At 46.8% G+C, this 23,422-nt stretch overlaps 1 protein-coding gene across 1 annotated transcript; it reads right to left on the bottom strand.

The window, feature by feature from the left end:
* Window positions 1–131: 131 nt before the first annotated feature.
* On the bottom strand, window positions 132–17,980 carry SNRNP48 (small nuclear ribonucleoprotein U11/U12 subunit 48). Its single transcript, XM_068396533.1, is given in 11 exon segments — window positions 132–412; window positions 3,603–3,767; window positions 4,799–4,914; window positions 5,371–5,492; window positions 6,428–6,616; window positions 16,618–16,693; window positions 17,500–17,559; window positions 17,753–17,773; window positions 17,775–17,813; window positions 17,815–17,868; window positions 17,945–17,980. Coding segments are annotated over 11 exon segments (918 nt in total). The 3' UTR covers window positions 132–372.
* Window positions 17,981–23,422: the final 5,442 nt, after the last annotated feature.

Genomic DNA, 23,422 nt, shown 5'->3' with positions numbered 1-23,422 from the left:
ATTGATCTCAGTCTCCAGGGATTAGCTCTGTTCTATATCCACCTTTTGGATACTAATTATGGGCCAGAAAGGCAAATTAATAGAGTCTCTCACAGATTTCATTCATCTTTGTCAGACTAAACTCAAATAGATGAGATCAATATAATTTATTAATAGATGCATTAGTTTTACACATTTACACGTTTTCTGATATATACTGCCTTCCATCCTGACAAACCTTGACACTGTTTCGTTTTTGTCTCCACGCACAGCCATGATGCAACACCAAGATTACGTACACGGTGTTACTGTCCCTGGCACAACAGCAGTAATGATAGTTCTGTGCAAGTAATTTCTTGACAGCTGACAAACAAAATAATCAGGTTCTTGTTTCTACTTTCTTCTTTTATGGCTGTGATATTTGTCTTCATCCCTGAAACAGAAACACAAACATTGTGTGTGCTGTTAGGCTCAGACTGACAGAATCTGAAGCGGGGGGGAAAGGACTTGGAAAATGGAAAGCTCTCATTAAATGTAATCATGTCCTTTTCTAAGGAAAGAAAGTAAACTACTTTAAGACAGTTTATTTCCCATGCTGTTTTAATCGAAGTCTTGTCACGCAGCACCGTAGTGGCAATTAGTTTAGGATGAACGGCATCACTGCGTAATGATGCCAGTTTTGAGACAAGCAATCATTCCCATCCATGCAGTTATCTACAGCATTTCTTCTATACACGCTATGGACAATGCAGCATTTCTTCTGCACAACAGTCTAAGTCTTTGCTCAAACACAGGTCTCACACACCTATGGTCTTACAGATGCAAACGTACCCTTGTTGATGGTATGAGATGGTAGAGTTCAGGATCTCATGTGGCAGGAACAGAATATCTAGCAGAATCACAACCCTGGACTTCAGGAGGGGCAACTTTGGCCTTTACAAGCAATTGCTAGGGGAAATCCCATGGGACAGGGTACTAGAAGGTAAGGGGGCCCAAGATAGTTGGTTAGCATTCAAGGACTGCTTCTTCCAAGCTCAAGATCAGAGCATCCCAGCAGGTAGGAAGTCAAGGAAGGGTACCAGGAGACCTGCATGGTTAAACAGGGAACTGCTGGGCAAACTCAAGTGGAAGAGGGTGTACAGATCATGGAAGGTGGGGCTGGCCACTTGGGAGGAATAGAAGTCTGTTGTCAGAGGATGTAGGGAGGCAACTAGGAAAGCTAAGGCCTCCTTGGAATTAAACCTTGCAAGACAGGTCAAGGACAACAGAAAGGGCTTCTTCAAATACATTGCAGGTAAAGCCAACACTAGAGGCAATGTAGGCCCACTGATGAATGAGGTGGGGGTCCTGGAGACAGAGGATAAAAAGAAGGCGGAGTTACTGAATGCCTTCTTTGCCTCTGTCTATACTGTTGGAGGCTGTCCTGAGGAGCCCCGGACCCCTGAGGCCCCAGAAGAAGTCAGGATAGAGGAGGAATCTGTCTTGGTAGATGAGGGCTGGGTCAGGGACCAATTAAGCAATCTGGATGTCCATAAATCCATGGGCCCTGATGGGATGCACCCGCGGGTGCTGAGGGAGCTGGCGGAAGTCATTGCTAGGCCACTCTCCATCATCTTTACTAAGTCGTGGGCAACAGGAGAGGTGCCTGAGGACTGGAGGAAAGCGAATGTCACTCCAGTCTTCAAAAAGGGCAAGAAGGAGGACCCGGGTAACTATAGACCGGTCAGCCTCACCTCCATCCCCGGAAAGGTGATGGAACAACTTGTCCTTGGTGCTGTCTCTAGGCACATCAAGGATAGGGGGATCATTAGGGGCACTCAGCATGGCTTCACCAAGGGGAAGTCATGACTTAACCAACTTGATAGCCTTTTATGAGGACGTAACCCGGTGGATAGATGATGGTAAAGCTGTGGATGTGGTCTATCTCGATTTCAGTAAAGCGTTTGACATGGTCTCCCACAGCATCCTCGCAGCTAAACTGAGGAAGTGTGGTCTGGATGATAGGGTAGTGAGGTGGATTGTGAACTGGCTGAGGAAAGAAGCCAGAGAGTGGTGGTCAATGGGACAGAGTCCAGTTGGAGGCCTGTGTCTAGTGGAGTCCCTCAAGGGTCGGTACTGGGACCAGTACTATTCAATATATTCATTAATGACTTGGATGAGGGATTAGAGTGCGCTGTCAGCAAGTTCGCTGATGACACAAAACTGGGAGGAGTGGCTGACGCGCCAGAAGGCTGCGCAGCCATTCAGAGAGACCTGGACAGGCTGGAGAGTTGGGCGGGGAGAAATTTAATGAAATATAACAAGGGCAAGTGTAGAGTCCTGCATCTGGGCAAGAACAACCCCATGTACCAGTACAAGTTGGGGGCAGACCTGTTGGAGAGCAGCATAGGGGAAAGGGACCTGGGGGTCCTAGTGGACAACAGGATGACCATGAGCCAGCAGTGTGCCCTTGTGGCCAAGAAGGCCAATGGCATCCTGGGGTGTATTAGAAGGGGTGTGGTTAGCAGGTTGAGAGAGGTTCTCCTCCCCCTCTACTCTGCCCTGGTGAGGCCGCATCTGGAATATTGTGTCCAGTTCTGGGCCCCTCAGTTCAAGAAGGACAGGGAACTGCTAGAGAGAGTCCAGCGCAGAGCCACGAAGATGATTAAGGGAGTGGAACATCTCCCTTATGAGGAGAGGCTGAGGGAGCTGGGTCTCTTTAGCTTAGAGAAGAGGAGACTGAGGGGTGACCTCATTAATGTTTATAAATATGTAAAGGGCAAGTGTCATGAAGCTGGAGTCAGGCTCTTCTCAGTGACATCCCTTGACAGGACAAGGGGCAATGGGTGCAAGTTGGAACACAGGAGGTTCCACATAAATATGAGGAAAAACTTCTTTACGGTGAGGGTGACTGAACACTGGAACAGGCTGCCCAGAGAGGTTGTGGAGTCTCCTTCTCTGGAGACATTCAAAACCCGCCTGGACGCGTTCCTGTGTGATATGGTCTAGGCAATCCTGCTCCGGCAGGGGGACTGGACTAGATGATCTTTCGAGGTCCCTTCCAATCCCTAACATTCTGTGATTCTGTGATTCTGTGAGAAGGTGTGGCCTAGGTTTATTTTCTTTTGCCTAAAAATATGTCCAGAACTACTGCAGAGCAACAGCATTGTTTCGAAGCATCTACCATGGAAAAGCTAGTTAAGTAATTGTACATATATACATATTAATAGTGAAACAAATAATCCTACTTATTAAGTCCCAGTGCAAACTAGAGCAGAAATCAGCATTAGACATGACAAACACACTTAATTGGTTAACTGGACAGTATGTCCCTCCACGTGTATGTTGATTAAGAAGTAAAATAGCCTGTGACAGGACTGCGCTAATCCTGTAGCATGCTGTTGAAAGTGTCACCTTTCAGATATGAGAGTAAATCCTCAACTCTGGATCACAGTTTGTGATCTCACAGCAAGTTCTGTTTAGCGTTAGTAGCCTCATGCCACTGGCTTGTTATACTGTCTATGAGATTAGCCTAGCTTTTCATCTGGACTAGATATTCTAATTCTCTGCACTAAATTCTCATAGACAATGGCTACAGTCACCTGATTCAGAAGCAGGAGTTAGCTGACACTGTTTATGCTCACCTCTCTCTTTTTCTCCGAGAATCTCTGTCTTTGCCTCTTTCGCGACTCCTTTTTCGTTTATCTGGACTCCTGCTGCTCTCTCTCCTATGCCTGGTGCGTTCAGTATCCTTGGAGCTTCCTCCAGACTGCCGTGAGTCCACTGAAGCTGACCGCCTGTCTTCCTTCCTGAAAAAAAGGTTATTGATTTTATTCAATAAAAATAGTTCCACAGTCACTATTGTTTTCAGTACCAGTTTTGTAATATAATGACCTACTAATGGTGTAAGACAGGGGATATATCTTTTATTAAACCCGTCTGTCTCCCTAAGAAATACAATACCTCCCAAAAGAGGCCCAAAGTCCATGCTCTTACATGTGCACATCTCAGCATGCTATTTAATCCAGTTTTTTCTTACAAACACTGCCCCTCAGTCTTACCACCTCTGTTTTGCTTTCAATCCCTCTCTTCAACCACCTGCCTTCAGCTGCTATCTACAGTTGGAGAACTCAGCAAGCCTGATCTCCTGTTTGGCCTTTTCATTCACCTTTATTTTAATGCTGAAAACAAACACCTCAAGTGTCACCTTTTAGGTTGTTTCAGAAACATTTCCACCTCAAAGAATTCCTGAAGAAGCACAAACAGACTATCACTAGGTAATGACTTCATTTTTATTTCAGTGACAAATGTTTGGAAGAGTGTACAGTGTTGCTTGACACAGGAAGAAATATGTATACATAAAACACACGCCCAGTTAGCACAGCAACATTCACAGTGATAAGAACTGTAAAGGGTCCTCATATTTAGTAAGTTATGAAAACATTTTCTCTAAGGTATTTTATATCTACCATAGCATTTCCTGTCATGTGGTAGGGAAGGGGGGGAAAAATTGTGTACTTCTGTCCCCAGCTATCAATCACATATATACACATTTGGACCCAGGGGAGCAATATTCATTCCCCAGCTCAACCAGAAACAACCTGTTCATTTGAATCACTTGCAACTTACCTCCTTACCCGAGGAAGAAAGCTAATAATTCATTTTTCTCTATCCTTCACACAGACAGAGCTTCTCAAGCAAGAGCTTAACAGAATTAGTATAAAATAAACTGTGCATATGTCTCAGTCAAGGTTGGTACGTGCTATTAGGAGGTGATAAGATAAAATTACAGGCTATCAGCCTGCTCACATGCCCAAGGAATTTGTCAACTGTGGCATACCTTCCTGAAGATTTCGACTTCCCTCCTTCACATATCTCTGCATTATCCAGCCTATTCTCCTCCTGCCAGTGATTGCTCAGTTCTTCCATATGCACACCAATCACATCCCGAATCACCTGGAGATTAAGATACATTAAAAGCAAACAACAAGAAAAGCAGCATGTCATGGTAGTGGCCTGAACTAGCAACTAGACAGCAGAAGGTCAACATCTCCAAAAAAACATCCCCCCAAAACCCTATACATCAGATGTTTGGACGGAAAGTCTTCCTTGCAGAAACAAGTATTTCAGCATAAATTTGAATAACACCATTTTACAATACGCAGTCAACTATATCTTGCTGCCATTTTCACACTCAAAATTTATTAGCTGGAAATTCTCCTGTTATTTGTAACTTGCAACAAACCAAAAACCAAAACCAGATCCCTCTATAGTTTGCAACTCAAATAAGGCAGGGTAGAAGAAGCGGAAAGAGAGAGACTTTTTTTTTTTGTCTGAAAGAGTATATAATTGTTTATGCTGATATACAATACGCACTTTTGTGCAAAAACCTCTTTCTTTTCAGATACTCACCTCAGTGTAAGACTTCTTCGTTATATGAACATTCTTAGCCCTGTATGACTGCCGCCGCCTTTTGTAGTCTCGCATTTCAGCCAGAATTTCAAGATGAGACTTTGGACCTTTCTGACTATCATCTAGCAAAAAATTGGAAGCAAAACGAATGGTCATTAGCAGGACATCAGCACCTGCAGGTATGCAAGTCTGGTGCTTTAATTATAAAAGTCTGAAACATAAAATACATTGTGTTTCTGAAGTTTCTCCAGTATTTAGTAACTATTATGAATTTAGCACAAGCTTCCTCTCCAACCTTCATGCTAGCTGTTTACACAAGACTAAAAAGCCACCAAGTAAATGTTGTTATGTGATCTCAGTCTCCTGACAGTGATCCAAATCAATATGCAGGCTTGCAATTTGGTCAAGCGCCTACAAAATACAGGCCATGTTTTCAAAGCCAGTATTACAGTAAGACACAAAGATTGAGAAAGCCAGATGCTGTAAAACATTTACCTGTGTAGGTGACAAACACCATCTCCTACCTCCTCGGCATAGCCTGGCCCACAGGATAACACAGATGCTTATGTTGCACTTGGTATAGTTACAAACTGGCATGACTCAACAGGGATGAGAGGCCTCGGTCCAATACACCCATTTGTATATTGCTCAAGAGCTCCATGAGATAACTGCCAACATTTCTTGTTAGGCTTTTACTCTTAAGTGATCTTTAATCTCATTGTATCTTACAGCAAATACTGTTCCACGCTTCATAGTAAGTTGGCAACATTAAGCAATCTGAAGTCAGTTGCAGTGAAGACAAAAGATCCATCCGCTAAGATACACACAATACATGCGCCAAAAGCAAAGCACCGAGGCTTTCTCAGAAGGAAAACACCATAAAGGCTACCAAACTAGTGTTTTCTAATGCCAGGTCTTCGTTGGGGCTTTTAAGAACAGTATGCTTGTCACAATAACAATAGCACAAGCAATTCTGTTTGGCTTTCAACAAAACACGTCTAACTATACAAAGTGAAAGTTCTGAGTGATAAATTCAACAATAGACCATTCTTCAAACCTTGGGTGATTTTCGCTGCTAAATCCACAAAGAGGTCACTGTCGTTTTCTGTGATTTGGGATCTAGACCTCTGTTTCTTTGTTTCCTCAACAACATAATCATAAAGAGCAAGGCGATCAGCTTGAGTCAGGTCACAGGTGAAACGCTTGTGATTTTGAGGAACTTCTATGGGCAGTAATGAGTAAGATCCTGGAGGTTGAACAGACAGCTGTTATTAGTAAAATAGCACAATTATACAGCAAAATACTGAGAAGCTCAACAAACAAGCAATGCAGGAAACACCCATGCCATTTTCATCCTTCCTCTACATAGCTGTAAGAAGTTTCATCCCTCTTAATCTGGAAGGATAAAAAATTGCTCAAAGGAAAAAAAGGCCCCAATCCCTGCCCAGCTCCACACAGGCTGTATAACCTCTCTCGACTGCTTACACTGTTAGTGACAGGTTTTCATATGCTTTGAAGGGATCATACTCAATCAGATCAAAAGGACACTATATTGTCCCTTCAATTTCAGCTTACAAAGTAAAGCAAGAGAGAGGAAGCTGCAGCTTTGACTTGGGGGTTTGTCTTACTCCTAAGATTTTCTGTAAAGTACTAGCTGCAAAATACTTGTTGTTCTGCCAACAAGAATGAAAGCTTCTAGGAGACTAGATGTCCTGGTTTAGCCTAAACCAGGCCAATTTTCCTTTCAGTGATTTTTACTTTCAGCTAAGTCTCTTCTAAGTAACTGCACTTTCTGAAAGTAACTGCATGTTTTGCAGACAGTGTCTGCTTCCAGGACTGATAACGCTCCAAGTTTGTAGTTATCACTGAGGCACCGGTAGGGATGTTATGCAGAAAGGCTCTTGCTGTACTTGTTCTTAGAGAAACCAAGGTCACTGCTAAATTCCTCACTGCTTACGAGTGAAGAGCCGAAGGGGGGTCGCACCTGCAGGAGGAGCAGACAGGGCAGGTGACCCAAAACTGACCAACGCAGGTATTCCATCCATACACGTCATTATCAGTACAAAGCGGGGGATCACGAGGGTCTTGCTCTCTCGGCCCCTTCTTCTGCCCCCTTCCCTTGCTGTTTCAGCTGTGTTTTGGTGTTTCTGCTGCTTCGGGCTGCTTCTGCGGCTTGAGCTTTTGGCCAGTGTCCAAAGAGGACTCTGTCCTTTTTCCTGCTGCCCCCGATCCCAATCTGTGCATCCCTGAATCCAGCTCTCGACCGTCGCTAGGCCCAGCCTGGGCCTTCCCGCAGCCTGCCCTGCAGTGCCGGTGGTGACGTGGCCGACATCGGGGGAGCTCAATCTTGGTTTTGTATATATATTTGTATATATTTGATTATTTCTATTATTACTATTATACTCTTTTTGATTATTATAGTTTATTAAAACTGTTTTAACTTTCCAACCCGTAAGTCTCTCTCCCTTTTCCTTTTCCCTTTCCCTTTCCCTTTGGGTCGGGGGGGGAGGGTTAACAGAGAGCGTCTGCCACAGGTTTAATAGCCGGCCCAGCTTTAAACCGTGACAGATTTATTGGCGCCCAACGTGGGGCTCGACAGAAGCTCCAACAAGTTGCTCTGATAAGTTGAATCCCGGCTCCAGCAGGAGGAGACCCGGAGAGCTCAGCTGAGAGAGTATCAGATTTCTTCCTTTGAGATTTACGAGGGGTTGGAAATTAAAACAGATAGCGAAGATTCTGATGTCATTTTTGAACGCTGTGTTATGTCATCTCTTTATAAAGCCTTTTACAGAGTTAAGTGTAATAATACCTTACTTGCCGTATGCACTGTTTGTTAGTCTTTATGTGCAGTTTATCACTGCTGGGCACTGGTCAATATGCATTGTTTTGTTACAGCATTTCATACTGATTTATGTCGTGATAAACTGGGCTGTTACTATTCTGACCGCGGTAGCAGCGATTTTATCTGCGGACTCCGGGCGTCCTTTAGCTGATTGTGTTAATGATTACACTTCCAATTTTACTTTGGGAAATAGTACCTTCCCCTTTTCTGCCAAGGTGATTCCACTAGATTTTGCAAAGTTAGGATGGTGCTGTCTAGGTGGCATGTTTTTATTTTCGGTTGTCCTGAATGTGTTTCTTATGTGGGATAAGATTAAATATCGGTGCAGGGACAGGTGTAGGTGTTATGCAGCCACCTCAGATCCTACAGTGTGTGCTGCCGCTACAGCTCGCACCGCAGCTGCTACACCCCCCAAGATGGCCACTGCAGCTACTCAGACTCTAACGAGTCTCAGCACTCCCACGACAGCCACTGCATCTACTCAGACCCCAGCATCTATCGAACCTGTACCAATCGCTCCTGTAACCAGGAAGAAATACCGAAAGAAATCAGCTCATGAAGAGAGGGATGATGACTCAGAGCCTTCTAAGGCAGAGCCAGCACAGGACCCAGGTGAGGGCCCTTCTCAGTCAGAGTCAGGGCCTGACACAGATGGGGGTTCCCTTGATCGTCTTTTTACAACAGACCCATCACGGAAGAAAGGTCCTTCTAAAGCAGAACTATCACAGGAGGAGGACTCGGACGTAGAGATAACCTACCACTCCTTATCCCTAAAGGACCTGAGAAATATAAGGAAAGACTTCAGCCGTTATGACGGTGAGCCAATTATTACCTGGTTGCTCCGATGCTGGGATAATGGGGCAGATAGCATAGAATTGGATGGTAGAGAAGCCAGACAGTTGGGATCCCTGTCCAGAGATGGTGGTATTGATAAGGCACTTGCAAAAAAGTCAAACACTATCAGTCTCTGGAGGCGACTCTTGTCAGCTGTAAAGAGCAGGTATCCCTATAAAGATGATGTTATGAGTCACCTAAGCAAATGGACCACTATAGAAAAAGGTATTAACTACCTTAGAGACCTAGCTGTGCAAGAGATCATTTATAGACACCCACGGGAAGTTGTAGATCCTGTAGATCCTGATGAAGTGGAATGCAACTGATCCATGTTCCGGAAGGTTGTGAAGAATGCTCCACCGACACATACCCATACATTGTCAATATTAGTATGGGGAGAAGATGCTATGGCACGATCTAGTGTGGGCGAAATGGCTAACTGTATGCGACAGTATGAAGATAGTATTTCTTCCCCACTGCAGACCCACATCTCAGCTGTGGAAAAACTGACTAAGGAAAACAAGGACTCATTTAAACAACTGTCAGACAAACTCTCCAGGATAGAGAATAAACTTGACTCTCTACCTACAAAGGCCCGCATTGCAGCCGTTAGGAGAAAACGCCCTCCTACAGGACCAGCTCAAAGGAAACAGAACACATCACAAGGTATCCTGTGGTTTGCCCTGCGTGATTATGGGGAAGACATGAGCAGATGGCATGGACAACCTACCAGTACCCTACAGGCACGAGTACGTGAGTTGCAAGCTAAAAGAAATACCAGAGAGAATTTTCCTAGGAGGATGGCTGCTCCAGTTACCAGTGAGCAGGACCCCAGTCACGGTAGATGGGCCTCAAATCCCTTTTTCCCAAATGTGAATAAGGGAAATGAAGGTCCAGTCCCCGTGAGCAGCACGAATCCATTCCTTAATTAGGGGGGCCCTGCCTCCAGCCAGGTGGAGGAGAGGGACAACAGAGTTTATTGGACTGTGTGGATTCGATGGCCTGGCACATCAAAACCACAAAGGTATCGAGCCCTGGTAGACACTGGTGCACAGTGCACCCTAATGCCATCGGATCATAAAGGGACAGAATCTATCAGTATTTCAGGAGTAACAGCGGGATCTCAAGTGTTATCTGTATTGGAGGCCGAAGTGAGCCTAACTAAAAATGAATGGAAAAAGCACCCCATTGTGACTGGCCCAGATGCTCCGTGCATCCTTGGCATAGACTACCTCAACAGAGGGTATTTTAAGGACCCAAAAGGCTATAGATGGGCCTTTGGTGTAGCAGCTGTAGAGACTGAGGACATTAAACAGCTGTCTACCTTGCCTGGCCTCTCAGAGGATCCTTCTTTGTGGGGTTGCTGAAGGTTGAAGAACAACAGGTGCCAATTGCTACTACCACGGTGCACCGACGACAATATCGCACCAATCGAGACTCCCTGATCCCCATTCATAAACTGATTAGACAATTAGAAAATCAAGGAGTGATTAGCAAGACTCGCTCACCCTTTAATAGTCCTATATGGCCAGTGCGAAAGTCTGATGAAGAATGGAGATTAACTGTGGACTATCGTGGCCTAAATGAAGTTACGCCACCGCTGAGTGCTGCTGTGCCAGACATGCTAGAACTTCAATACGAACTGGAGTCAAAGGCAGCCAAGTGGTAGGCCACCATAGACATTGCTAATGCATTTTTCTCTATTCCTTTGGCACCAAAGTGCAGGCCACAGTTTGCTTTACCTGGAGAGGTATCCAGTACACCTGGAATCGACTGCCCCAGGGGTGGAAACACAGTCCTACTATTTGCCATGGACTGATCCAGACTGCACTAGAAAAGGGTGGAGCTCCAGAACATTTGCAATACATTGATGACATCATTGTATGGTGTGACACAGCAGCAGAAGTTTTTGACAAAGGGGAGAAAATCATCCAAACTCTTCTGAAAGCTGGTTTTGCCATAAAAAGAGGCAAGGTCAAGGGACCTGTCCGGGAGATCCAGTTTTTAGGGATTAAATGGCAAGATGGGCGTCGCCAGATCCCGATAGAGGTGATCAACAAAATAACAACTATGTCCCCACCAACTAACAAAAAGGAAACACAAGCCTTCTTAGGCATTGTGGGTTTCTGGAGAATGCATATTCCAGATTACAGCCAGATTGTACGCCTTCTTTATCAAGTGACCAGAAAGAAAAATGATTTTCAGTGGGGCCCTGAACAACAACAGGCTTTTGAACAGATTAAACAAGAGATTGTGCATGCAGTAACCCTTGGACCAGTCCGTATGGGACAAGATGTTAAGAATGTGCTCTACACCGCAGCCGGGGACAATGGTCCTACCTGGAGCCTCTGGCAGAAAGTACCAGGGAAGACTCGAGGTCGACCCCTAGGATTTTGGAGTCGAGGATACAAGGGCTCCGAGGCCAATTACACCCCAACTGAAAAAGAGATACTGGCAGCATATGAAGGAGTTAGAGCTGTCTCAGAAGTAATCGGTACTGAAGCACAACTTCTCCTGGCACCTCGATTACCAGTACTAGGCTGGATGTTCAAGGGTAAGGTTCCTACTACCCATCATGCAACTGATGCTACATGGAGTAAATGGATTGCATTAATTACACAGAGGGCTCGAATAGGAAACCCTAATCGCCCAGGAATCTCAGAAGTGATCATGGACTGGCCAGAAGGCAAAGACTTCGGAATGCCACCAGAAAAGGAGGTGACACGTGCTGAAGAAGCCCCACCATATAATGAACTACCAGAGGATGAGAAGCAGTATGCCCTGTTCACCGATGGATCCTGACATCTTGTAGGAAAGCATCGGAAGTGGAAAGCTGCTGTATGGAGTCCCATACGATGAGTCACAGAAGCCACAGAAGGACAAGGTGAATCAAGTCAATTCACAGAGGTAAAAGCCATCCAGCTGGCTTTAGACATTGCTGAACGAGAAAAGTGGCCAAGACTGTATCTTTATACTGACTCATGGATGGTAGCAAATGCCTTGTGGGGGTGGTTAAAGCAGTGGAAGCGAAGCAACTGGCAGCGTAAAGGTAAACCTATTTGGGCTGCTGAACTGTGGCAAGATATTGCTGCTCGGCTGGAGAAACTAGTCGTGAAGGTACGTCATGTAGATGCTCACGTACCTAAAAGTCGGGCAACTGAGGAACATCGAAACAACCAACAAGCGGATCAAGCTGCTAAAGTGTTACAAATAGATTTGGACTGGGAACATAAAGGTGAACTATTTTTAGCTCGGTGGGCTCATGACACTTCAGGTCATCAAGGGAGAGATGCAACATACAGATGGGCTCGTGACCGAGGGGTGGACTTAACTATGGACTCTATTGCACAGGTTATCCATGATTGTGAAACATGCGCCGCAATTAAGCAAGCCAAACGGTTAAAACCTTTGTGGTATGGGGGGCGGTGGTTGAAATATAAATATGGGGAGGCCTGGCAAATTGACTACATCACACTCCCTCAAACCCGCCAGGGTAAACGCTATGTGCTTACCATGGTGGAGGCGACCACCGGATGGTTGGAAACATACTCTGTGCCCCATGCCACTGCCCGGAACACTATTCTGGGCCTTGAAAAGCAAATCTTGTGGCGACATGGCACGCCAGAGAGAATTGAGTCGGACAATGGGACTCATTTCAAAAACAGTCTCATAGATAACTGGGCCAAAGAGCATGGCATCGAATGGGTATATCACATCCCCTATCATGCACCAGCATCTGGGAAAGTTGAACGGTATAATGGGCTGTTGAAAACTACCCTGAAAGCAATGGGGGGTGGAACCTTTAAAAACTGGGATAAGCATTTGGCACAAGCTACCTGGTTAGTTAACACCAGGGGATCTATCAATCGAGCTGGCCCTGCTCAGTCAGACCTTTTACATACAGTAGAAGGGGATAAAGTCCCTGTGGTGCATGAAAGGAGTCTGTTGGGAAAAACTGTTTGGGTTCTTCCTGCTACGGGCAAAGGTAAACCCATTCGTGGGATTGCTTTTGCTCAGGGACCTGGATGTACTTGGTGGGTGATGCTGCAGGATGGTGGAGTCTGATGTGTCCCTGAAGGTGAACTAATCCTGGGTGAGAATACTTAATTCTGAACTGTATAATGTTAATTGCTGCATAATGCTAACAGTGTTCATAAGTGTTTTTCAGGTTAAGACAGTGGTGATGAGACCAGAGCTAGCTGCAAGTGGCATCCAGTAACCTCCTTGAGACTGACATCTTTAACCTGCAACCCGTGGGCATGAACCGTGACAAAACTCATACCATGTCTCCTGCCCTGAGAGACTGCTAACCAGATGGAAACCCACAATCCTGAACCAAATGAACTTAATGAACTTTGTATAGAGATGAATCATAAACTAGTGATATGTGTATATATATTTGAAAATGAAAAGGTAGTGGTAATCTGAGTATGACATGAATGGTATGGAATAAGGGGTGGAATGTCCTGGTTTAGCCTAAACCAGGCCAATTTTCCTTTCAGTGATTTTTACTTTCAGCTAAGTCTCCTCTAAGTAACTGCACTTTCTGAAAGTAACTGCATGTTTTGCAGACAGTGTCTGCTTCCAGGACTGATAACGCTCCAAGTTTGTAGTTATCACTGAGGCACCGGTAGGGATGTTATGCAGAAAGGCTCTTGCTGTACTTGTTCTTAGAGAAACCAAGGTCACTGCTAAATTCCTCACTGCTTACGAGTGAAGAGCCGAAGGGGGGTCGCACCTGCAGGGAGGAGCAGACAGGGCAGGTGACCCAAAACTGACCAACGCAGGTATTCCATCCCATACACGTCATTATCAGTACAAAGCGGGGGGATCACGAGGGTCTTGCTCTCTCGGCCCCTTCTTCTGCCCCCTTCCCTTGCTGTTTCAGCTGTGTTTGGGTGTTTCTGCTGCTTCGGGCTGCTTCTGCGGCTTGAGCTTTTGGCCAGTGTCCAAAGAGGACTCTGTCCTTTTTCCTGCTGCCCCCGATCCCAATCTGTGCATCCCTGAATCCAGCTCTCGACCGTCGCTAGGCCCAGCCTGGGCCTTCCCGCAGCCTGCCCTGCAGTGCCGGTGGTGACGTGGCCGACATCGGGGGAGCTCAATCTTGGTTTTGTATATATATTTGTATATATTTGATTATTTCTATTATTACTATTATACTCTTTTTGATTATTATAGTTTATTAAAACTGTTTTAACTTTCCAACCCGTAAGTCTCTCTCCCTTTTCCTTTTCCCTTTCCCTTTCCCTTTGGGTCGGGGGGGGAGGGTTAACAGAGAGCGTCTGCCACAGGTTTAATAGCCGGCCCAGCTTTAAACCGTGACACTAGATAACTGGGCACTGTGCAAATCAGCCTCACTCACACTGTCACTTTCTCTATAGAGCTTTTATAATAGACTGCCACAGACATTGATAGCTAAAAAGGCTACAAAGGCACTTTCAAGATGCTCCAGATTAGTTCAGGTAACTAAAGTTACAAAAACAAGCACACTGCCTGCACACTCTTCTTTCCCTGAATGATCAGCCCACTGCTCACTCTCCCCATTCCCCAGTTAAAACACACATCCTCCAAACAACAATAAATCCATTCTCAAACCATTGCAACAGCAGCAAAATTACTTCCCTGAAGATACAGGATGCAGTATTCTAGGATACTGCCTGCAGAAAAGCATTATACTTGCGAACATTCAAATTCCCCGTACCCCTTCACCTGACCTCCATAATCTGCTCCCGACAACCCAACGTTCCCCCTGCAAGGCACGATCCCACACAGACATATGTCTCCAGAAGGGCCGACACGTAAGACAGGGTGTATGCAGTAGTCCTCACAACAGCAAAGCTACTGCTTCTCTAGATTATTCAGCACTTAACAGAAGCCAGGCAATCTTTCATACCCTGCTTTCACTAAAGACATCGAAGAAGAGGAGCCACAGTAACTCTTAATTTACAACAACAAACCTAAAATACAAGATTTCCTCATTACTGTTCTTGGAACCTAGACCAGAACCTTTCTAATCTGAACTAACATATTTAAACATAAACATCAGACTTTTATTTTTAAAACACACTGTTTTGCAGCATCATGGAAGCCCATAAAAGTGCCCTAATAGTTACACGCTTGTGATTTTGCAAGAATTCCACAACTTGTAATGAAGACCAGCCTTCCTGTCCTATTATATAGCTACTCTGATATTCTAAATATGCTTAGAATTTTTTAAAAACAAAGAAAGAAAATTAGTTCCTTTAGTACAGTTAGTGAAAAGGAAATGAGCATTTACAATGAAAAATGCTTTCCATTTGTTTCTGTTGACAAAGAATTTAAATTAAACAAACAATTCCAAGTCAGTAAATCTTAGAATAGGCAAAGACACCACAATGAAAACCACCCCATACTGTTTTAGTCTTATCTTCAGAGAAATGCAAGCTTGCAGTGAAAACTGGATGGCAAACACCGGCATCTAGTGGCTCACTGATGTATCTTTGTGATGGAACCACTTGATAGGTTTACCTATCTGTTTCTTCTCGATTTGGATGTGCTTGTGTCAAATTAATGAGTTACTACTTCCCTCCAGAGAAAACGCTCCCAAGGTGCTCCAAGCACAGTGCCCATCACGTGAAAGCTCCTTCCCAAGCAACTGTCTTGTTAAGGCTCCATCTGATACGCCAGAGAAACAAAGGCAACATGAAAATCTACACCCGAGCGAAGTAGAACAAACACACTTTTCCTTCTGCACATACATACCTGTTTACCAAACTAAAAGACTACAGACAGTAAATGCTGTATCTTTCAGGTGTTGCAGAAATTTCCAAACCATATGCTGCAGCTCTACAGTGGTTTCTACAGGTAGCCCTACTTTTCTACTCAGTCCTTTCTACTCTGAAAAAGAAGTATAGCTCAGACTTAACCTGTTCCCCAGACTGGTCACAAAACCCGATGAAAAATGAAACATAAAGGAACTCATGAGCTGAGAGCAGTGGCAAAGGACATGATCATATTTGCACATGTATCAGCATATTTATTCTACAACTTCTTAGGAGAGTCTTGAAACAATCCAACATAATAACAATAATACATGTGTTTGGTTTTTGATCTGAGGAGTGGTGGACAAGCACATATAGCTGATACCTAGCAATTAATCCTTTAACAAAATAAAAAGTGGTCCTCCTCTTTCTCCCCACCCATCAGATAAAGAACAAGGCTGGAGGCAGCAAAAGAAGAATTTGGGCCACAAAGAGCAGAAGATAATAGCAGAAAATGCAGGCAAAAAGTAAAAGTGTCAGGAGTAGGATGGGAAGTGAAGGACTAGTGTTTTAAGAAACTCCTGAATTTTGCAGTGTTGATTTTCCAGTCCTAAAGAGAACTAGAGGTGTGAGCACAACAGACTCAAATTCTCTTGTCTGGTTGCCCCAAGCAGAGAAAGCAGTTATGCTCCAAAATATACAAGGGAAGGAATATTAAGAATAAATTTAAAAAATTCCTCATAGCAGAATCAAGGAAGCTGTGAGGGGGAGACAGAGCAGCTCTCCACGTGCGAGCTGACAAAGTTGTCTCAGTATTTGCTTGCTACTTACCTTCGCTGTAGCTGGTACCTTCTTTCGCACTTTGAGCTCTAGCTTGCTTAACAATATGAAACTGCAGATCTTTATCTGCAGATGGAGAAAACAAAAGTATCACAGAACTTTCACGTCTAGTACTTGGTAGGGTTAATCTTTATTCCCCAACCTCTATTATGAGGCTAACGGTATGTTACAGAACACTGTAGTTTTATTTTTGCGGAAGGGAAGGTCTGAACTAAAAGTATCATTTTAATCTACTCCATATTTTAACTGAGAGGAGGGGAAAAAAAGAAAAGAAGGATTTTCATGTTACAGGGATATGGAAAAAGAAATGTATGTATACTACAACTCTATTCTGTACCATTACTATATCCTCAAATTCTAGGGCCAGCTTTTCCACCTTCTAAGCATGCATTTTAATATGCTTTCTGCACCTGATGCGAGAACATAGGAAGAAACTAGAAAATAATCTAAGAGGAAAAAAAAAAAGATCCTCCTCGGATTTTAAGATGAAAACAGCTAAGTGACCTATAGAGCAGAATTACACAGTGACAAAAGCATAATGAGTGTAAATTAAGGCAAAGCATAATGGTGAGAAAATAAACCTACATGATGAAAACATTTTTCTAAGAGGCCTTGGAGAGTTCATGGCTGGCAAGGCAGCGGGGTGTGCTTCTGCGAGGACCACGACTCTGCTCCATGGGGTCCCCCCGTTCAGCCCCATCCTCTCAACCCCCCCCGAGGGTCTCCCCTCAGCCCCTCATCCTTTGCCCCCTCCCCCGGATGTCCCCTCCACTCCTCATCCTCTGTCCCCCACCCCCCCGGGTGTCCCCTCAGCCCCCGCTGCCCCCCGGGGGCGCGGACGCCCCCGCCAGGCAAAGCCCCGCTGCCGCTCACCATGATGACGGCGGGAACCTTCAGATTTTCGTAGAAAAAGCTGGAGTCGTACATCTCCGCCTGCGGGACCAAGCGGCTCCAGTCAAGGCCCCCTGGGCCTCCCCCAGCGACACCGGCCCCGGCGGCCCAGCCGCCCCCCGGCCCGCGGGGACCCCTCAGGCCACCGCCGCCCGCTCACCCCCGGGCCAGAAACGCCCAGCCCCGTGTCCCCCCCCAGCCGGGTAACCCGCCCGGAGCCGGCCCGGGCACCCACCTCCTCCTCGGCGGAGTAGCCCCATCTTGCGGAGCCGGCAGGACGCGGCGTGCCTCTCCAGCGGACGCCCGGGGGACGCGGTGATGGACGTCGTAGGGACACGGCACCCGCTCCACCTGCCAGCAGGACACGGGTCAGCGCGCACCGTCACCCCCTTCCTTCCCCCCAGCGGAGCCCCTGCCGCCGCCTTACCGGGTCCCCGAACCACACCGCACAGGGAGCGGCCATCGCGGGGCGGGTGTGGCAGTCGCCGAGGCCCCCTGACCGAGGGGCGGGGCCGGCGCCATGTTTACTGAGGGCGCTCCTGCCACAGAGGACAGTGAGGCTGCGGCGCCATCTTGCCTGGCGGCCGGCTCCGGGGGGAAGGTCGACGCGCTGCCTGCGCGCTGCGGGCGGCAGCCCGGCCCTTCCTTGCACGGGAAGGGGCTGCAGCAGCCCCGGCGCGGCGTGGCGGGAGGCCCAAGGAAGGGCCGGGGCGGAGAGGCGGCACAGGGCGCGCTGCCCGCCCGCCTGCCGTCACCTCCGGGCAGGCGGCCGCCGGGGCAGCCGCAAGAGCCGCCGGGGCCCGCAGCGCGGCGAGCGAGGGACAGCGCCGCCTACCGGCGGGAGGCGGCCATGGCTGTGCGGGGCGGCCGCGGGTGCTGCCGGGCGCCGCAGTGCCGGGAGGCGGCCGCGACGGCGGGGGGAACCCGGAGGAAGGGCCGCGCCCAGGTGCCCGGAATCGTGCTCCGGGGACGTGCCCTCTGTCTACGGGGGGGCGGGGGCAGCTCTGTGCGGGGCTACGGCCCGGCGGGCACCAGCAGCAGCGGGGTGCCCAGCGCGGGCACAGGGGGCTGCGTAGCCCGGGGGCCGGGGCCGGCAGCCTGAGGAAAGCGCCCGCAGCCGCAAACCCGCCTCTGGGCCTGAGCCTGGGCCCCGGGCCTGGGCAGCGGCGGGGTGGGCTCAGGCCTTCTGCGGGGTGTGCCTCACGCCGTGCGGCCTCCCTGGGGCGGAGCGGCCTCCAGCAGCGGTGTTCCCGTAAGGGCACCGGTACCTTCCTGCTCCTTTTCGGGCGTTTTGCCATAAAGGAGCAAAGCAAACCGGGAGGCTGCCGGCTCTGTCTTCACAAGGCCCGGGCCTGACGTGCTCACCTGCTGCAGCAAGGGCCGGTGCCTCTTGTGCACGCAGCTGGTCCCTACCTGGGCGCTTCAGAGCGGGCACCACCCCCAAAAACACATGCCCATTCCCGGTGGGGTGGGAGGAACATCGGCCTCTTCATCGCCATCGAGCCCCATATGCCCGTTTCCCTCTTGCAACACGAGGCATGGAGGGGAGGACGGCAGCCCCACCAGCAGCCTCCTGCCACGTGCTGTGGTGGTGTCTGAAAAATCTCACACGCTCAGGAGAGATTTATTCTGCACAGGGTGCTCGGTGGCATCAAGTACACCTACTGTGAATCCCAGTTTTTATACACAATCCCTTTTTTATACACAGAAAATTACATTAAATCATCCCTCCATTTGCATAACATACTTTTCCTTGGTTAATATATCTGATTACAATTAATGTAAATGCTCAGTCATTCTAGTATGATCTATGCATGCTCAGGGGAAGGGTCTTCACCTGGGCAAGGGTCTTTTTGACCTGTGGGCGTGATTTTTAGTATTATAATGAACATAATTTACTTCAGGACATCTTAAAACTCATATTTCAACCAAGGTTGATTTACATTAAACAATAGCTAGTAGTTTGCTTTAAACAGACCACTGATGAAAGTCCTTATGTTCTGGGATACTCCTTTCTTCTCCTTCTGGCTAGCATCCCAAGATGTAGATAAGGACAATATCTTCTTTCCCTGCAGATGGACCAGATATATCCTGACAAAATGTATCCTGCATGTACCTTGAAGCAATTAGCAAGCACACTAAGTAAATGTTTAAACATGAATATAAATGTCACTATATCAGTGTGAGGGGATCCGTAAGGAGCACGCTACGTGGTGCAGGCCACGTGGCGCAGGGCCAGGGTGCGTGTTTCTCCCCAGCACTGCTCCCGTGCACATGCAGCACAGGGGTCGGCATGGGAGGCAGCTGCGTGGCTGCAGCATACCCCGGAGTTCTGCCCACTGCCTGCCCAAAATTAGGAGACCCTTCCCCTAGAGACTGAGGAAGCAGCAGGACTCAGTAGGAGTGTAACATAGGACAAGGAAGGAATGCCTGTCCTAAGGAATACATTTCGCATGATTGACATTTGTGCTTGCCTATTTTTGTCATCTATGAGAAGAGCACGTAGGACTGGAAGGGTGGGTTTAACAAGGCGGGGTGGGGAGGAAGCATGACAGATGTAGCTGCCAGAATGACTCTTGTCTCATCTGCTTTTGTTAGCAGATTACAGTCCTTTCTCTCCTGCACAGTGAATTTGGGACTCAGCTGGGATTTTAGGCCTTTGAGAGATTTGCTGTCTCTAGCTATGTTTGCCTGAGGATCTTTGACTTCACACAACACAGAATACTTACAGTGGAAGACTTCCCAGCTGCCCTTGCAATTTCGTCTATGCTGTACTCGAGTACGCTAATGTTAGCACATTTTATCAAAAGAGTAGTAAGAACAGCTGGGCAAAATTCTTCTGACCATCTCCAGTGAAAAATATCATTTATTGAAGACTATGAAGTCAAGTTCAACAAAGTATCAAAGCAGATTTTTTTTAAGATTAAAAATGAAACAACATTTTGATTTTTTTAACTTATAAATTAAATTAATTGTTAAGAATCATGATCAGAATACATGTTTTGCTCTACTAATGTCCTGGTTTGGCCTAAACCAGGCCGATTTTCCTTTCAGTGATTTTTACTTTCAGCTAAGTCTCCTCTAAGTAACTGCACTTTCTGAAACTAACTGCATGTTTTTGCAGACAGTGTCTGCTTCCAGGACTGATAACACTCGAAGTTTGTAGTTATCACTGAGGCACCGGTAGGGATGTTATGCAGAAAGGCTCTTGCTGTACTTGTTCTTGAGAGAAACCAAGGTCACTGCTGAATTCCTCACTGCTTACGAATGAAGAGCCGAAGGGGGGTCGCAGCTGCAGGGGGGAGCGGACAGGGCAGGTGACCCAAAATTGACCAACTAGGGTATTCCATCCCATACACGTCATTCTCAGTATAAAGCGGGGGGATCACGAGGGTCTCGCTCTTTTTTCTGCTATGGCCAGTGTCCAGGGAGGACTCCGTCTGTTTTCCTGCTGCCCCCGATCCCGATCCGTGCGTTCCTGAATCCAGCTCTCGACCATCGCTAGGCCCAGGCTGGGCCTTCCCGGAGCCTGCCCTGCAGTGCCGGTGGTGACGTGGCTGACTTCAGGGGAGCTCAATCTTGGTTTTGTATATATATTTGTATATATTTGATTATTTCTATTATTATTATTATACTTTTTTTTTCATTATTATAGTTTATTAAAACTGTTTTAATTTTCCAGCCCAGAAGTCTCTCTCCCTTTTCCCTTTCCCTTTCCCTCTGGGGGGAGGGGGAGGGTTAACAGAGAGCGTCTGCCACAGGTTTAATCGCCAGCCCAGCTTTAAACCGTGACAGATTTATTAGCGCCCAACGTGGGGCTCGAGAGAAGCTCCGACAGGTTGCTCTGATAAGTCGAATCCCAGCTCCAGTGGGAGGAGATCCGGAGAGCTCAGCCAAGAGAGTATCAGATTTCTTCCTTTGAGATTTACGAGGGGTTGGAAATTAAAACAGATAGCTAAGATGATAATGTCATTTGTGAGCCTTGTGTTACCTCTTCTCTTTATAAAGCTTGTTTTACAGTTATGTGTAATGATACCTTACTTGCCGTATGCGCTGTGTGTTAGTGCTTACGTGTGGTTTAACAGGGCGTGCTGGTCAAAATGTGTCGTTTCGGTATGGGTTGTGATACTGATTTATGTCGTGATAAACTGGGCAGTCATTATTCCGATCTCTTATCTCTATGATACAATGATGGGCAGCTTTAATCGCGAATTGGTAGCTGCGCACACCGGGCGTCTTTTAACTGATTTTGATAGTATCTGCTCCTTTTTTGCCAAGTTGATTCCTGCAAAATTCGAACAGGGCATGTTGTTATTTTTGGGTGTCCTGAATGTGTTACTGGTGTGCTATGTGATTAGATGTCGGTGCAGCAACAGCGGGAGGTATCATGCTGCCCCTGTAACCAGGAGAAAACACCGAAAGAAATCAGCTAGTAAAGTGAAGGATGATGACTCAGAGGCTTCTAAGGCAGAGCCAGCACAGGACCCAGGTGAGGGCCCTTCTCAGTCAGAGTCAGGGCCTGACACAGAGGGGGGTTTCCTTGATCGTCTTTTTTAAAGAAGGCCCATTACACAAGAAGACAAGAAAGGTCCTTCTAAAGCAGAACAATCACAGGAGGACTTCGGACTCGGAAGTAGAGATAACCTACCACTCCTTATCCCTGAAAGAACTGCGAAATATAGAAAAGATTTAGTCGTTATGACGGTGAGCCAATATTACCTGGTTGCTCCGATGCTGGGATAATGGGGCAGATAGCATAGAATTGGATGGTAGAGAAGCCAGACAGTTGGGATCCCTGTCCAGAGATGGTGGTATTGATAAGATGCTTCCAAGAAGGTCGAACAGTATCAGTCTCTGGAGGCGACTCTTGTCAGCTGTAAAGAGCAGGTATCCCTATAAAGATGATGTTATGAGCCACCTAAGCAAATGGACCACTATAGAAAAAGGTATTAACTACCTTAGAGAACTAGCTGTGCAAGAGATCATTTATAAACACCCTCAGGATATTGTAGATCCTGTAAATCCTGATGAAGTGGAATGCAACCGATCCATGTTCCGGAAGGTTGTGAAGAGTGCTCCACCAACACATGCCCATACATTGTCAATATTAGTCTGGGGAGAAGACGCTATGGCATGACCTAGTGTGGGCGAAATGGCTAACTATATGCGACAGTATGAAGATAGTATTTCTTCCCCACTGCAGGCCCGTGTCTCGGCTGTGGAAAAAACTGACTAAGGAAAAACAAAGACTCATTTAAACAACTGTCCAGACAAACTGTCCAGGATCGAGAATAAACTTGACTCTCTACCTACACAGGCCCGCGTTGCAGCCTTTAGGAGGCAACGCCCTCCTACTGGACCGGCTCAAAGGAAACGGAACACGTCACGAGGTATCCTGTGGTTTACCTGCGTGATTATGGGGAGGACATGAACAGATGGCATGGACAACCTACCAGTACCCTACAGGCACGAGTACGTGAGTTGCAAGCTAACAGAAATACCAGAGAGAATTTTCCTAGGAGGATGGCTGCTCCAGTTACCATGAGCAGGACCCCAGTCAGGGTAGATGGGCCTCAAATCCCTTTTTTCCAAGAGTGAATAGGGGAAATGAAGGTCCAAGTCCCCGTGAGCTGCACGAATCCAGTCTTTAATTAGAGGGGCCCTGCCTCTAGCCAGGAGGAGGAGAGGGATAACCGGATTTATTGGACTTTATGATTCGATGGCCTGGCACATTAGAACCACAAAAGTATCGAGCCCTGGTAGACACTGGTGCACAGTGCACCCTCATGCCATCGAATCATAAAGGGACAGAATCTGTCAGTATCTCGGGAATAACAGGGGGATCTCAAGAGTTATCTGTATTGGAGGCCGAAGTGAGCCTAACTGAAAATGAATGGAAAAAGCA

This window comes from Nyctibius grandis, chromosome 3 (assembly GCF_013368605.1).
Source record: "Nyctibius grandis isolate bNycGra1 chromosome 3, bNycGra1.pri, whole genome shotgun sequence".
Taxonomy (NCBI): Eukaryota; Metazoa; Chordata; class Aves; order Nyctibiiformes; family Nyctibiidae; genus Nyctibius; species Nyctibius grandis.
Note: the sequence above shows the minus strand (reverse complement) of the source record. Positions and strands in the feature narration are given on the sequence as shown.